We start from the raw sequence: 17,833 nt of genomic DNA on the forward strand, positions 1-17,833 counted from the left end.
CAACGGCAGAGTACTGAACAGTCAATTCGTGCAGGTTCACTCATGATCCTTTTAAACCCGAGTTGAGGTGATAAATACCATATAAGTTGTGTGCTCATTGTGGGCCACTATTTTGCCCAGGGAATCTTAGTCCTTGTGTTTCTGCATCACTAGATCCCCTAAGAACATTCCCTAGAATTCACTCTTACTTTGGAAACCACAGGGGAACCTCGAGATCCCTGGTGATCTAGCTCTCAGCATGGGCCACTCCTAGGGAAAGCGGGGAGTATAACCCACCAAAGTGTCCCTTGGGAAAAGGAAAACCGATTGCAAGCTCTCGCCTACCCAAGAGCTTCCCATTTGTATCCAGAGAGTGATTGTGCCCCTCCCAGTAGAGACAGAGGCAAGGTGCTGATCTCTGAATGAAGGTCGTGTTTTTCTACCGCAGTTGAAAAGTGGCACCCATGGTTGGAAATGGACATGGAGAAGGGATCATCTCTTGCTTCCTCTGCCCACTGCTGCAGATGTAGCTGAGGCTATTACTATCAGAGGCTGGCACAGGTGCACTTGGAGAGAGTCTGTCCAGCACTATACCTGTCAGCTGCACCACCAGTGAAAGTGTACCCACTGATGGGGCTTGCACAAAGGGTGGGACTCACCTGCCCCTCTCTACACAGACTGGCATTATTTCAGCCACAGACTGTGAACCTGCCACAGACTGTGAACCTGCCACAGATCTGCCCGTTTTGGGCTGGTTGAAAAGGTTCTTCCCCAAGGCCACTTTAGTAGTAGCTGTCAGATGGGTGTTTTCCATGAACCTAAGTCACATTTTACGCTGGGGATAAAGGATGGTGTCTATCTGAATTGAAGATTTCCAGCTCTGTGACGGGAGTGTGATAAGAAAGCTCATCATGTTTCTGCCTGCCCAGGATGATGAGTTGGTACAGTTCCCTATCTGCCCCATCATGACAAGTGTTTTAATACATCCCTGGGGTACCTGAGAGTAACACAGCTTAAGTGCCACCTAACAGACTGGAGACTGATCTGTACCATTTAAAAAAAAAAAAAAAAAAAAAAAAAAAAAAAAAGCTGCTGACAGAAGGGCATAGTACTAGGGCATGAAATAAGCTTTTTTTTTTTTTTTTTTTATTGCGGCACTATTCACAATAGCAAAGACTTGGAATCAACCCAAATGTCCATCAGTGACAGACTGGATTAAGAAAATGTGGCACATATACACCATGGAATACTATGCAGCCATCAAAAAGGATGAGTTTGTGTCCTTTGTAGGGACATGGATGCAGCTGGAAACCATCATTCTTAGCAAACTATCGCAAGAACAGAAAACCAAACACTGCATGTTCTCACTCATAGGTGGGAACTGAACAATGAGATCACTTGGACTCAGGAAGGGGAACATCACACACAGGGGCCTATCATGGGGAGAGGGGAGGGGGGAAGGATTGCATCGGGAGTTCTACCTGATGTGAAGGACGAGTTGATGGGTGCTGACGAGTTGATGGGTGCAGCACAGCAACATGGCACAAGTATACATATGTAACAAACCTGCACATTATGCACATGTACCCTGGAACTTAAAGTATAATAATAATAAAATAAAAATAAAAAAATAAAAGGAATCAAAAAAGAAAAAAAAAAAGAAATAAGCTTTTTTGAGACCTCTGCATTCCAAGACCCACAGAAAATTGTGAGTTCAAGGGAGAAAAGAATTGAGTATTTAAAAGTCCCACCCAAATGAAAGCAATCTCAAATATAAGAAGAAACAGCTACCTCAGATTACAAGCCATCTGAATTCTGATTATGCAGAAAGACAGTGTTTTAACATCCCCAAAGATTACACTAGCTCTCTAGCAATGGATCACAACCAAAATAAAATTTATAAAATGACAGATACAGAATTAAAAGTACAGATTGTAAGGAAGGTAAGTAAGATCCAAAATAAAGGGGAAATCCAACACAAATTTTAAAAAAATTCAGGACCTGAAAGATAGGTATATATTAAAAACCCAAACAGAACTTTTGGAAGTAAAGAAATTCATGGAATGAATATAAAAATACAATTGAAAGCATAAACAATAGACCAGACCAAGCAGAAAAAAATAATTTTAGAGCTTCAAGATTTTCTTTTGAATTAACCTACTCTGACAAAATAATAAAGAAAAAGGATGAGTTTGTGTCCTTTGTAGGGACATGGATGCAGCCGGAAACCATCATTCTTAGCAAACTATCACAAGAACAGAAAACCAAACACCGCATGTTCTCACTCATAGGTGGGAACTGAACAATGAGATCACTTGGACTCGGGAAGGGGAACATCACACACAGGGGCCTATCATGGGGAGGGGGGAGGGGGGAGGGATTGCATTGGGAGTTATACCTGATGTAAATGACGAGTTGATGGGTGCTTACGGGTTGATGGGTGCAGCACAGCAACATGGCACAAGTATACATATGTAACAAACCTGCACGTTATGCACATGTACCCTAGAACTTAAAGTAAAATAATAATAAAAAATTAAAAATTTTTTAAAAAGTGGCCAATCACCATGAAAGAAAATCCCATCTGAATAAAAGTGGACTTCTCACTAGAAATCTTACAAGCCATGAGAGATTGTTGGCCTACTTTCATCTTTCCTAAGAAAAGAGTCAATAATTTTATAAATTGCCAAATTAAACTTTATAAATGAAGTAAAAATAAACTATTAACCAGACAAACACTAAGTGAATTTTTCACCACTAAATTAGATCTGCAAGAAATACTCAAAGTAGTTATAAACATAAAAATAAAAAGATGATACCATCATAAAAGCATACATAAGGACAAGGCTAAAAATTTTATTGAGACTACAAAGCAACTAGCTAACAACACTATGAAAGGAACAAAACCTCACATATCAATATTAACCTTGAACATAAATGGTCTAAATACCCCCCATAAAAGAGAGTAGCAAATTGGATAAAAAAAATAAAACCCAATTATAACTGCCTACAGGAGACCCACCTAAGAGTTAAAGACACCTACAGACTAAAAGTAAAGGGGTGGAAAAAGATATATCATGAAAATGGAAAGCAAAAATGGGATGGGCAGGAATAGCTATTCTTATATAAAACAGACTTTAAATTAACAGGAAAAAATAAAGAAGGTCACTATATAATGATATAGGGTTTAATTAAATAAGAAGATTTTACAATCATAAATATATATGCACTGGAGAACCCAGATTCTTAAAACAATTATCCTAGACATAAGAAAAGAGATAGAAAGCAATAAAATAATACAAGAGGACTTCAACACCCCACTTCCAGCACTAAACAGATAATAAAGGCAGAAAATAAACAAAGAAAACCCAGATGCAAATTGGGCTTTAAACAAAATGGACCTAATTGACATTTACAGAACATTCTACACAACAACCTCAGAATCTACCTTTTAGTCATCTGCTCATGTAACATTCTCTGAAATTGGCCATATGCTTGAGTATAAAACAAGTCTCAAAACATTTTATAATATCAAAATTACATTAACTGTCTTATTGGACCACAATGGAATAACATTAGAAATCACAACAAAGTAGAACCCTAGAAACTAAAAAAGTACATGGAAACTAAACAACTTGCTACTGAATGACCTTTGGGTAAATAATAAAATTAAGGAAGAAATTTAAAAATATTGGAAACTAATGAAAATAGACACATAAAATGCAAAAGCCTCTGTGATACAGCAAAAGTGTTGCTGTAAAAAACAGCTTTATAGTGTTAATTTTCTACGTAATATGATACAAAGATCTCAAATTAACAAAGTAATATTGCATCTTGATGAACTAGAAAATCAAGGACAAACAGATGCAAAGCTGAAAGAAGAAAAAAAAAATAAAGATCAGAGCAAAAGTAAATGAGATTAAAACCAAAAAACAAAATAGATGCAAACGACAGCAAAATGAAAAATTGAATCTTTGAAAGAATATAAAAATGTGATTGACCACAATCTAGATTAAATAAGAAAAAAAACAGTAAAGATTCAAATAAGCACAATCAGAAATAATGAAGGTGACACTGCAACTGATACCAAAGAAATATGAAATATCATCAGAGACTATGAGGAGCATTTCTGTGTGCACAAACTAGAAAACCTAGAGGAATTGTGTAAATTCCTAGAAATTACAACTTCCTAAGAATGAACCAGGAATGAAAAGAAATATTTAATACACCAATAATGAGTAATACAATTGAATCAGCAATGAAAAAATCTTTTAATGAAAAAATAAAGCCCAAGACCAGACAGCTTCACAGCCAAATTTTACCACATGTACAAAAAAATAACTAGTACCAGTCTTACTAAAACTATTAAAAAAAATAACTGAGGAAGAGCGATTTTCCCCAACTCATTCCACAAAACCAGTGTTACACTGATACCAAAATCAGGCAAGAACACCCAGCAAGAACAACAGCAACAACAACAACAACAAAACCACAACAGGCCAATATCCCTAATCAACACAGACCCAAACATCTTCAACAAAATACTGGTACAGTGAACCCAACATCACAACTAAATATATATATATATATTTATATTTATATATTTATAGATATATTTATATATTTATAGATATCCTTATGAATTGGATTTTATTATAGGAATGCAAGGATGATTCAGCCTATATAAATCAATAAATGTAATTTACCACATAAATAGAATTTAAAACAAAAAACATATGATTAGCACAATTGATACATAAAAAGCATTTGATAAAATTTAACATCTCTTCACAGTTAAAAAACCCTTCATGAACTAGGCATCGATGGAATATACATCAAAATAATAAGCTTCATACATGACAAACCCACCACCAACATCAAATTGAATGGGGGAAAAGTTAAAATCATTCCTTTTAAGAGCTGGAACAAGACAAGGATGTACAATCTCACCACTCCTACTTGACATAGTACTGGAAGCTGTAACCAGAGCAAACAGGTAAGAGAAAGAAACAAAAGGCCTCCAAAAAAAAACAAAAACAAAAAACAATAGATCATCAGGTAGATGTACTGGCAAAACGGGTGTCAAATTGTCTCTGCTTGCTGATGACGTGATTTTTCTACATAGGAAATGCTAAAGGTTACTTCAAGAGACTAATAGACTGGATGAATGAATTTAGTAAGCTTTCAGGATACAAAATCAACATTCAAAAATCAGTATCACTTCTGAAGACAGGCAGAGCAAGATGGCCAAATAGAAGGCAACACCCCTGATAATCTCTCCCACAAGAACACTAAATTTAACAACTATCTACAACAAGAACAAAAATACTTTCACAAGAAGCAACAATCAGTTGAGCACTCAAAGTACCTCGTTTTAACTTCATATCACTGAATGTGGCACGGGAAATGGTAGGAAAGACAATCTTGAATCATCAACATCCATGTGGTATGGAGGTAGAATCTGTATGCTTGGGAGAGGGAGAGCACAATCGTGTGAGACACTGCATTGAACTCATCAGTGCCCTGTAACAGCAGAAAGCAAAACCAGGCTGAATTCAGCTGGCGCCTGCTCATGAAGGAAGCATTTGGACTTGACCTAGCCAGAGGGGAATTGCCCATCCAAGCAGTTGGAACTTTAATTCCAGCAAGCCTTGCCAGCACAAGCCAAAGTGCAATTGGACTCTAAATAAACTTGAACACCATTCTAGGCCACAGGGACTGCAACTTCTAGGTGAGTCCTAGTGCTGACCTGGGCTCAGAGCTAGTGGACTTGGGAGGCATGAGACTTACTAAGACACCAACTTAGGCAGGTAAGGGAGTGTTTGTGCCACTCCTCCCACAAACCCAGGCCACACACCTCACAGCTCTAAAAGGTTTCCCTATCTTCCACTTAAGGAGGGGAAAGGATGAGTAAAGAAGACTTTGACTTGCATCCTTGATACCAGCTCAGCCACTGTAGTATAGGGCACCAGTCAGAGTCATAAAGGCAACCTTTTTAGACACTAGCTTCTGGATGACATTTGTTGACGCTCCCTGTGCCAGAAGGGAACCTACTGCCTTGAAGGAAAGAACCTAGTCCTGGTAAAATCCATCACCTGCTGACTAAACAGCCCTTGACCCCCCGAATAACCAGAAGCAATATCCAGGTAATATGGCATGGGTCTTGACCGAGACACTGCGACTTGGTGGCTTCAGGTGAAACTCAACACATTCTCACCTGTGGTGGCTATGAGGAGAGACTCCTTTGGCTTAAGAAAAATGGAGGGAAATGGAGAGAGCCCTTTGTATTGTACCATATGTACCAGTTCAGCTACAGGAGGGTAGAGCCTCAAGCGGGCTACTGGAGTCCTAGATTCCAGGGCTTGGCTCTTGGGCATTTCTGGACCTGCCATGGTACAGAAAGGAGCCCATTGCCTTGAAGGGTGAGTCCCTGGATAGGCAGAATATACCAAAAGCTGACTGAAGAGCATGTGAGCATTAAGTGAACATTGGCAGTAACTTGGTAGTACTCCCTCTGGGCCTTTGGTGTTGGTGGCCATGGGGTGAGGCTCAACTGACTGTGGAGAGGGGAGGGAAGAGTGGGAAAGGCTGTATCTTATGGTTTCAATGCCAGCTCAGCCACAGCACAACGGATCATCAGGTAGCTGTATAGAGTTTTTGACTCCAGTCTTTGGCTCCTAAACAGCATTTCTGGACTCGCTGACACCTGGGAAAACTCACCACTCTGAAGAGAAGAACATAAGCCTGGCTGGTTTAACCACCTGCTGATTAAACCCTGTAGAGCTCTAGCGCTTTGAGTAAACATAGGCAGTGGCCAGGTAGTTGTTACAGTGAAACATGGGCGAGACCCAGTGCTCTGCTGGCTTCAGGTCTGACCCAGTGGAATCCCATAATCTTTGCCACAGGGCTGTTTGTGTTACCCCTACACTAATTTCAGGTGGCTCAGAACATAGAGGCACCATTTACTTGGCAGAAATTAAGGGAAGAGAACAAGAGTCTCTGCCTAGTAATACAGAGAAATCCTCTGGATCTTATCAAAGACCGTGAAGGTACTACCTCTATAAGTCTGCAAGAACCACAGCATTACTCAGCTTGTGGTGCCCCCTAATGCAGATACAGCTTAGACCACAACACCCAAGTCTCTCTAAATACCTGGAAAGCTTCCCAAAGAAGGATTGGTACAAATAAGTCCAGATTGTGAAGACTACAATAAAATACCTAAATTATCAATGCCCAAATACCAACTAACATTCATAAGCGTCAAGACCATCTAGAAAAGCATGAACAGCACCAAACAAGCAAAATAAGTTTCCAGAGACAAATGCCGGAGACTCAGAGATATGTGAACTGTCAGTGCTGGAGAAACAGATATGTGAACTTTCAGACAGAGAATTCAAAATAACTGTGTTGAGGAAACACAAAGAAATTTAAGATAACAGATAAGCAATTAATAAATCCTTAAGACAAATTTACAAAGAGAGTGAAATAATTTAAAAGAATCAAGTGGAAATTATGGGGTTGAAAAATGCAAGTGTCATAGTTAAGAATGCTTCAGAGGCCAGGCACGGTGGCTCACGCCTCTAATCCTAGCACTTTGGGAGGCCAAGGCAGGCAGATCACCTGAGGTCGGGAGTTCGAGACCAGCCTGACCAACATGGAGAAACCCCGTCTCTACTAAAAATACAAAATTAGCCGGACGTGGTGGGATATGCCTGTAATCCCAGCTACTAGGGAGGCTGAGGTAAGAGAATTGCTTGAATCTGGGAGGCAGAGGTTGCGGTGAGCTGAGATTGCACCATTGCACTCCAACCTGGGCAACAAGAGGGAAACTCCGTCTCAGGAGAAAAAAAAAAAAAAAAAGCACACCTACAAGATCTAGAAAATAGTCTCAAAATGGCAAATTTAAGAGTTATTGGCCTTAAAAGGAGGTAGAGAGAGAGAGAGATTTGGTAGAAAAGCTATTCAAAGAGGTAATGACAAAAATCTTCTAAAACCTAGAGGAAGATATCAAAATTCGAGTACAAATAGTTTATATGTTTATGTAACACTAGGAAAATTTAATCCAAAGAAGACTACCTCAACGCATTTAGTAATCGAACTATCAAAGGTGAAGGAAACAGAAAAGAAACAATGTGTAATGGAGCTCCAATATGTCTGGCAATACACTATTCAGTGGAAAACTTATAGGCACAGAGAAAGTGGCATGACATATATAAAATGCTGAAGGAAAAAACATTTATACTAGAACAGTATATCCAGTGAAAATATCTTTCCAACGTGAAGAAGAAATAAAGAGTTTCCAAGACAAACAAAAGAGGAGGGATTTCATCAACGCTAGATGTATCCTACAAGAAATGCTAAAGGGAGTTTTTCAATCATCAAGAAAAGATAATAACGAGCAGTAAGACATCATTTGAGGGTACAAAACTCACTGTTAATAGTAAGTATACAGAAAAACACAGAATATTATAACACTGTAATTGTGGTGTGAAAACTACTCTTAAATAGAAAGACTAAAAAATAATGAGCCAAAATAATAATTACAACTTGTAAGACGTAGACAGTACAATAAGATACAAAAAGAAACAAAAAAGTTAATATGCAGAGAGATAAAATTAAGTTATGGAGGTTTTATTAGTTTACTTCTTGCTTATTTGTTTGTTTATAGAAACAGTGTTAAGTCCTTATTTACTTAATGGACTATAATATATTATTTGAAAGCCTCAAGGCAATCTCAAAACAAAAAATTTATAACAGAAACCCAAACAAATAAAAAGAAAGAGCCGGGCACGGTGGCTCACGCCTGTAATCACAGCACTTTGGGAGGCCGAGACAGGCGGATCATGAGGTCAGGAGATCGAGACCATCTTGGCTAACACGGTGAAACCCTGTCTCTACTAAAAATACAAAAAAAAAAAAAAAATTAGCCAGGTGTGGTGGCGGGTGCCTGTAGTCCCAGCTACAGAGGAGGCTGAGGCAGGAGAATGGCGTGAACCCGGGGGCGGAGCTTGCAGTGAGCCGAGATCGTGCCACTGCACTCCAGCCTGGGCGACAGAGTGAGACTCCGTCTCAAAAAAACCAACAACAACAAAAATAAATAAATAAATAAATAAATAAATAAATAAATAAATAGAAAGAAAGAAAGAAATGAAATCATACCACCAGGAAAAAATCACTTTCAGAAGCAGGAAGACAGTAAGGAAGGAAAGAAGGAAGAGAAGTCTGCAATACTACCAGAAAATAAATAGCAAAGTGGCACGAATAAGTTCTAACTTATCAGCAGTAACACTGAATGTAAATAGACTAAACCCTCTGATGGAAAGACACAGAGTATCTGATTGGATAAAATAACAAGACCCAATGATCTGTTGCCTACAAGAAACACATTTCACCTATAAAGACACACATAGACTGAAAATAAAGGGATTAAAAATATATTCTATGTCAATAGAAACCAAAAAAGAATAGGAGTTTCTGCACTTATATCAGATAAAATAGATTTCAAGACAAAAACTATGAGAAGAGACAAAGAATGTCACTCCATAATGAAACAGAGGTCAATTCAGCAAGAGGATATAACAACTTTAAATATATATGCACCCAACAGTGGACCACCCAGATTTAGAAAGCAAATATTATAAGAGCTAAAGAGATAGACAACAATACAATATTAGCTGTAGACTTCAGCACCCCACTTTCAGCATTGAAAATATCTTCCTGATAGAAAATCAACAAAGAAACATCAGAATTAATCTGCATTATAGACAAAATAAGTTTAATAGATGTTAATAAAACAACTCAGAGCTGGATAATACTTATCTCTTTAGAACATAAAACATTGTCAAGCATAGACAGTATGTTACATCACAAAATAAGCCTTTAAACTACACACACTGGACCCTGTTTGGGGGCAGGGGTGAGGGGAGGGAGACCATCAGAACAGCTAATGCATGTGGGGCTTAAAACCTAGCTGACAGGTTGATTGTTGCAGCAAACCACCATGGCACATGTATGCCTATGTAACAAACCTGCATGTTCTGCACATATATCCTGGAACTTAAAGTAAAATTAGAAAAAAAAAAAGAAAAGATAAAAACATTAAAAAATTGATATAGCATCAAGCATCTTCTCTGACCACAATGAAGTAAAACTAGAAATCAATAAAAAGAAGAACTTTGAAAACTATACAAACACATGGAATTTCAACAATATTCTCCAGAATGATAAATGGTTAAATGAAGTAATTAAGAAGTAAATCAAAAAAATTCTTGAAACAAATGAGAATGGAAACACAATATACCCAAACTGATGAGATACAGCAAAAGCAGTACTAAGAGAAGTTTATAGTTGTAAGTGCCTGCATCAAAAAGAGAAAAAAAAAAAAAAAAACTCAAATAAACAACCAAATGTTGCATCTTAAAAAGCTGAAAAAATAAGAGCAAACCAAACCAAAAATTAGTAGAAAAAAAAAAAAATAAAGATGAGAGCAACTACATACCAATAAGTTGGAAAATTTAGAAGAAATAAATTCCTAGACATATACAACCTATCGAGATTGAATGATGAAGAAATCCAAAATGTGTATAGTCCAACAATAATAAAGAGATTGAAGCTGTAATAAAAATTCTCCCAGCAAGTAAAAGCCTGAGACCTGATGGTTTCACTCTTGAATTCTTTCAAAAATTTTAAAAAGAACTAACACTGATCCTACTCAAATGATTCTAAATAATAGAGGGGAGAATGCTTCCAACCTCATTCTATGAGTCCAGTATTATCCTGATACCAAAACCAGGCAAAGACACATCAAAAAAAAGAAAATTGCAGGCCTATATTGCTAATGAATATTGACACAAAAATCCTCAACAAAATCCTAGCCAACCAATTCAACAGCATACTAAAAAGATTATTCATAATGACCAAGTAGGGTTTATCTCAATGATGCAAGTATGGTTGAACATATGCATATCAGTTAATGTGATACATCATATTAACAGAATGAAAAACAAAAACCACGTGATCACTTCAATTGATGCTGAACAATTATCTGGTAAAATTCAATAGCCCTTCATTAAAAAAAAAACCTTCAAAAATCTGGAAATAGAAGAAACATATCTCAGTGTAAACAGCAAAATGAGTAAGGTAGTATTACAGATTATAAACCAAACTATAAAAGAAATATCTATTAGTTGATGCTGATATAAATGATAGACTCTTTTCTGTAATTCTATAATTGCTCTAAAATGGAAGTATATTAAAGAAATAACAGTTCAAGACAATTTCTAAAAATATATTACTAAAATAACTACATCTTGGTAGTTTAAACTAACAACGTAAGACCTAATATTTCTACATAGAATTTTCATGCCCATGTTTTCATTTTTTCCTCTGATATCACTGTGGTACAAGCATTATTGTTTTTAGTATTAATATTATATTCATCCCCATTTTGTGGGAGAAAATTAATGCTTAGAAAAGATAAGGTGACTTTCCAAAGATCACTCATCCGGTAAGTAGCAGGGGCTGGAACTCAATCCAGGCATGATGACTTCATATAATAGGTTCTTTTCATTCCACCATGCTGCCTCCCATGTCACCACAAAACAAAGACAAGGGATTAACATTCTCTAATGAAGTGATTTCCATTATAACATCTGATCTGGCATTACAGTGTCTGCAATGGAGGCAAGAGAACTGTAATTTATGAGCTCTGGGAACTTATTAAGATCAGATAAGTTATCAATAGATTAGTTTGTTGGTAATGGTGGTGGCCGTTTTCTTGTTTGTTTTATTATACTCTGCTTTGATAATGCCCAAGATTACTCTTTTAGCTATAATTTTGTATATTTAGATTAATATGTTTGTTGCGTTTTGCCATATTTGGATCTGTTCATATCTCTGGGTACTAATTTCTTATTTCTTAAAGTGACAGAAGATAAAGTTCCCTCTGTCTTTTTAAAACTTAATTAAATTATATATGGCTCATATTTGTAGAATTTTCAGATTTTAAAAATATGTAATTTAATTATAAAACATATTTAAATATCTAATATATTTACTATAAAAACATCCTAAATTAGCTGGTAATTGAAGATACTTTTTTGTCCTTAACCAAATTAAGAGGAAGAAAATTTAGAGTAAACTTTTTTTCCTAGCCAAAACTTCTCAAACATATATTCAGAATATGTTCCACTCTAATGTATGGTGCAGTTACATGAGGATAGCTAAGCTAATTCGACATGGAATGTGTGACTCAATTAATGTGAACTGAATCATTCCTAGAAAAGAGAAAAGATTAAGATAATGTGAGTTAAGTGCAACCTGAATGCTTTTCAGTCTACGGTGCCAAGAAATTGTTCCTTTCCAGAACAAGTAAACAAGAGTGCATCTGAAGGGAGGTAGCAGGCAATTTTTGAGCTTTTCATACCATGATCCCTTCTTATCAGTACAATATTATGACTGAAGATTGAAAGAGTGATAATGTAATTGAATTAGACAGAGAAAGTAATATCACCTTGGACCAATTGTCTTAAAAGAAATATAGACTAAATTGGGAGTGAAGAGATCTAAAACCAATCCTAACTGATGGTTAAAAAATGATGCCTGGATGCAAGAAACGTAATAAGCAACATATTTAAGCACATCCATCCAACCAATCAATTGGTCATCTCCTACTAATTGTAAGCCTGTATGTACGTGTGTTGAGATTTAAATTCCACCATTGTGTAATGTTGAAAATACAGGTAGCCCGCTTTTATTATTGTAAATTCAGTAGCCATCACGTTTGACTAAATAGTAAGAAATAAAAGGTGGACGTGACATTGTGAAGAATGCTATGAAACTCTTAGGCTTGAAATTCTTTGAGGAATATTTCTGATGTGTAATGAGTACTCCAGGGAGAAGCTTCAGGACAGAATCAAATTTTTTAAAAGTATTTTGACTCAGGTCTAAGGGTTTCCTGCCTGACATAATTATAATACCCACATAAATCAAAGAATGTAGGTTTTATGTTTGTGAATATAACAACTATCACTAGCCCTGTTGGTGAATTGTACATAGTTCTGGTTACATTTCAGATATAAACACTAACCCGCACACTTCACTTTAATGAAAGGTTAGGTAGTAATTATAGTAAAATATCTAAGATTGGAAAACAAATTTTGATTTTACTTTAATCCAACATATTTCCTTTAGAAGTTGGTATGCCTAAATTTCCATTACATGTTTGTACTCTGATTAGAGAAAAATTAAATTTTTTACAAACTTATATGATGAACCATATTCTCATCCTTACTTCCTTTTCAGATTAGATACACAGCACTCTGAAGAAATGAACGCCACCGGATCTGAAGAGCAGTTCCACGTTATAAACCACGCAGAGCAAACTCTTCGTAAAATGGAGAACTACTTGAAAGAGAAACAATTATGTGATGTGCTACTAATTGCAGGACACCTCCGCATCCCAGCCCATAGGTAAGTATTTTTATGTATACAGAATGGTTTTGAGTAGGGCAATTATAAATAAGAGATAATAAGTACATGGATTGTAAATTGGAATATTTGTAAAAATACTTATTTTCCTATATTGAAAAAGTGCCAGCCTATATGATCCGTTTCTCTGTGTATTATTTAGAAGAGCCAAACTCTGAAAAGACTGATGATGGAAAGTATAACACAAACACACCCTCTAAAAAACATCAATTTACGTGTTTGACCTTTCTGACTTCACTACGCTTAACTGAATTGTAAAAGACTTTATGGAGAAAACAGCCTCACTAGTGTTACAAACTTGCTGAATCCATTTCATGCTTTTCAGTGAAATTATTGACTCATTTAAATTCCTACAAATATTTCCTATTTCCAGGTTGGTTCTCAGCGCAGTGTCTGATTATTTTGCTGCGATGTTTACTAATGATGTGCTTGAAGCCAAACAAGAAGAGGTCAGGATGGAAGGAGTAGATCCAAATGCACTGAATTCCTTGGTGCAGTATGCTTACACAGGTAAGTGCTTAATACACACTAACTCATAATGACCCTACATGATATAACACACATTACTAGTAGTAGTAGTAGTAGTAGTTATTATTGCTACTACTACTACTATTCTTCAGTTTCCTCAGTAGTAGTAATACTGCTAGTACTACTACAAAGGTGAGGAAACTAAAGAATAGAACAGGTAAATAAATTTCCTAAAGTAATAAAAAGGCATAGTCAGGACATAAACTCAGTAATATAAAAGATCAAGAGGTATATAATATGTAGAAAATACCTTACACATGAGAGCAGACAACTATTTAACAAACATACAGGAACAACTCTGGAATGGTGTGGGCACATTCTTGTTTGTAAAAAGAAGAGTGAGAGTGGGATCTTCCAATCCTACAGTAGACATTTAGTCATTCTATTCATTCAGAATAATTTTCATATCTATTCAAACTGTAAATAAAGGTAACAATGAGTTTGGGGACTAAAAAGTAGTTTGACTTTTATTCCAGAACGATTATTTCATCTTCAGGGTCTCTTAGTATTAAAATACTTTTATTTGGTTATGTATACTTAGGCTCTTCTTAAGACTAAAAGCTTACCTCCTAGTTTTCTCCAACAGAGTCATTTTCAAACATTTTCGCTTGCACTGCCGGTAAAATAATTTTGAAAAACGATGTGCTCTCCTTACATTTTTCCATTAATGACTAAAATATCTTGTAATTTTAAATGTTTGTAAAGTATGTAATCCCCCAAATATTGTAAATATTAATCTTTTTATAAAGCACTATTAAGTTTGCATTTTAAATGTATCTAACAAATCTCAATCCTATAAGAATTTGAAACAACAATTCATTTAAAAGTATATCTATATGACAGTCCCTCAAAAGTTAAACAAAATAGTTACCTGATAACTCAGCAATTCCATTCGTAGTTATATACTCAAGAGTTAAAAACATGTCCACATGACATTGTGTACACAAATGTTCATATAAACATTATTCATAAGTAAAGAGTAGAAACAACCCAAATGTTTACAAACTGAGGAATGGGTAAATCAAATACGGTATATGAACACAATGGAATATACTAATCGACAATAGAAAAGGAATGAAGTAGTAATAGATACTACAACATGGATGAACTTTGAAAATATTATGCCAGATAAAAGAAACTTGTCACAAAAGATCGCTTATTTTAATATACCATTTACATTAAATGTACAAAATAGAAAAATGTGCAGAGGCAGAAGGTAGATTATTGGTTGTAGGAATATGGAGGGAATTGGGAATGAATGTCAATAGGTATGAGGTTCCTTTTGGGAGTGATGAAAATGTTCTGTAATTAAAGTGATACAGGTTGCAAACTTTTTTGAATATTCTAAAAAACACCAGATTGCACATTTTGAAAGTATGAATATGATATGATTTAGATCCTAATAACAATATGTATGAATAAGCTTTTATTTCAAAGTTGTTCCTGTGCCACAGCCCCATAATGTAGCATAGTATACTTTGGGATAGATGAGGAATGTGACTTCCTTTTATGAGGCGAGAAAAAAGAAAATTACGGAAAGGACACTGGGAAAGTAAAACCTGTGTGGTAACAACTGTTTTGGGAGCAGACCATTTTCTAGGAGGGGTATGTAATGGAATTTGAGGTACTGAAATTTCTTTACATCAAATTGATCTGTGTCTCAGATAGGTTTTATATAGCTCTAGTGGTATGCATGCTATTTGAAGACCACTGTTCTAACAAAACTACTTTGAAATTTCACAGTACTTCATTCCTTCCTTCAACTTTCACCTTTCTCCTGACAAGCCTTTATACAAAATATTTCCTAAATTTCCATTATGCTCTAAAATTTCAACAAACTTTTTAAAATTGGGAGTGAAATAGAAAGAACCTTATTTCTTCTACCTGATACATTTTAATCCTTAGAAAACATCTTTTTTGTTCCCAATGAGCATTCGTAGGATAAAATAATTCAGCCAGCTGGCTTGACTATCCTTTTACTCTTTAATGAAGTGAAACTTGAACCAGCTCCAAACAGCCTTTCTTAAGCATGCTTGTAACTGAATACTGTACACTGTAATACACAATGCTTTCCTACTGTGCCCGAGACATTTATAACTATTCCTCCAAATGAATATTCTTTCTAATAAACAGAACAAATGTAAATGTCTATAGCAGATGAATATTTATATCTGAATTGGAGAATAGTTCATACTTCTCTAGGTCTCATGAGATATGGGCAGGGCGCTCTCTTCAAAATCAGAACAAGAACAACACGAGAAAGTCTGCTGATGGGCTGGACCCCTTTAAAATATATTTTACAGGTTGAACTATGTATAGAGGACCTCGCAATATGTATTACTCTTTTCTTCATGGTTATGCAACGATATGGGCCCCATATTAAGGTATTTTGGAAGGAAAAACTTTAGAGGAATAGTTTGTAATTGATATCAGCCATTTGAAACATTATAACATGGCTAAAACAATAAAAAGCAGGAATGACTCATAAAAATAACGTAATTTTTGCAATAACTAATCAACAACACTTATTCCAAAAATAATACAGACATATAAATATGAAAGGACTAACTTAAATTGCTTCTGATTCTGTTTTTAAAAATTCATTACAGATATTTTCAAAAAGAGTCAGATTTTTTTCATAACAAAGCAAATAAGTAATTCTTAATTTGTAGACTCTTGGCAACATATGCTTCCTCTTGAGACAGTGCCAGGGGTCAATTCCAGAGATAATATTTTGGGCAAATACATCTTTACCAGCTAATGTAGATACAAAAAAATAGACATAAAAGCTCAGTGTTCTTCTTACAAAATAAATGAACAATTAAGCTTAATGCGTTTCTTACAAAATAAATGAACAATTAAGCTTAATGTGTTTCTTATTTACCAAGATGTTTACCTCCTCACAAATGACAGTTACTTGCATGGCCAGTTGTATGATTCTTATACAATATGACATAATGTTCTTTGAATGGCAATGAAACAGTTTTTTCAACTTTATGCAGGAATGATTTAAAAATTAAAATTGCATGTGTTTAAGGTACAACGTAATAGTCTCATGTACATATGCAATGTGCAATGATCGATATAAGATTTAAATGCAGGCTTAAGATGATAAAGAAATAACAAGTTGCTCTTCTTTACAATAATGTCATTCACTGTTTTTTTGCTATAGTCATTTTTGATAACCTAATCTGGTTCATTTCAGCCATCTTACTAGTGCTTACGGACAGACTGTCTTGTGTATATTAGCCTCAAAATGTGCTCCAGATCTGTTGAAAAGCACAGCTCTACTAGAGAGGAAAATAAAAAGAAATTTAACTAGCTGACATATCTTTTACTTTATGGAACTTATAATCATTCTTTGCTTTTTCAAACCATCTAGGAATCCTGCAACTGAAAGAAGATACCATTGAAAGTTTGTTGGCTGCAGCTTGTCTTCTGCAGCTGACTCAGGTCATTGATGTTTGCTCCAATTTTCTCATAAAGCAGCTCCATCCTTCAAACTGCTTAGGGATTCGATCATTTGGAGACGCGCAAGGCTGTACAGAACTTCTGAATGTGGCACACAAATACACTATGGTAAAATCAATTGCTTCAACTTAACTTGTAATAAAAATATGTTAATGTTGTAATAAAATTAATAAGCAATATAAACTTATATAACTTGTAGATGACTTTCACATAGTATATATTCAACAAAAACATTTATCTGGTTGACCTGCACTCAAGCAAGCTTTTCCTTTTTTGAATTACAGATGTTTCATTAAATCCCCAAACTTGAGAAAATAAAAATACTGCCACAAAATAAATTGTACAACTGTATATTTCAAGTAGAATC

At 35.5% G+C, this 17,833-nt stretch overlaps 1 protein-coding gene across 1 annotated transcript in view; it reads left to right on the top strand.

Moving 5' to 3' along the window:
* The window catches only part of KLHL4 (kelch like family member 4), a 167,942-nt gene that overhangs the window by 100,662 nt on the left and 49,447 nt on the right, over positions 1-17,833 (top strand). Inside the window, exons 2-4 of the mRNA XM_005594074.5 lie at positions 13,282-13,449; positions 13,841-13,977; positions 17,378-17,574. Of these exons, the coding sequence (XP_005594131.1) occupies positions 13,282-13,449; positions 13,841-13,977; positions 17,378-17,574 (502 nt within the window). The remainder of the gene's footprint in view (positions 1-13,281; positions 13,450-13,840; positions 13,978-17,377; positions 17,575-17,833) is intronic.

This window comes from Macaca fascicularis, chromosome X (assembly GCF_037993035.2).
Source record: "Macaca fascicularis isolate 582-1 chromosome X, T2T-MFA8v1.1".
Classification (NCBI taxonomy): Eukaryota; Metazoa; Chordata; class Mammalia; order Primates; family Cercopithecidae; genus Macaca; species Macaca fascicularis.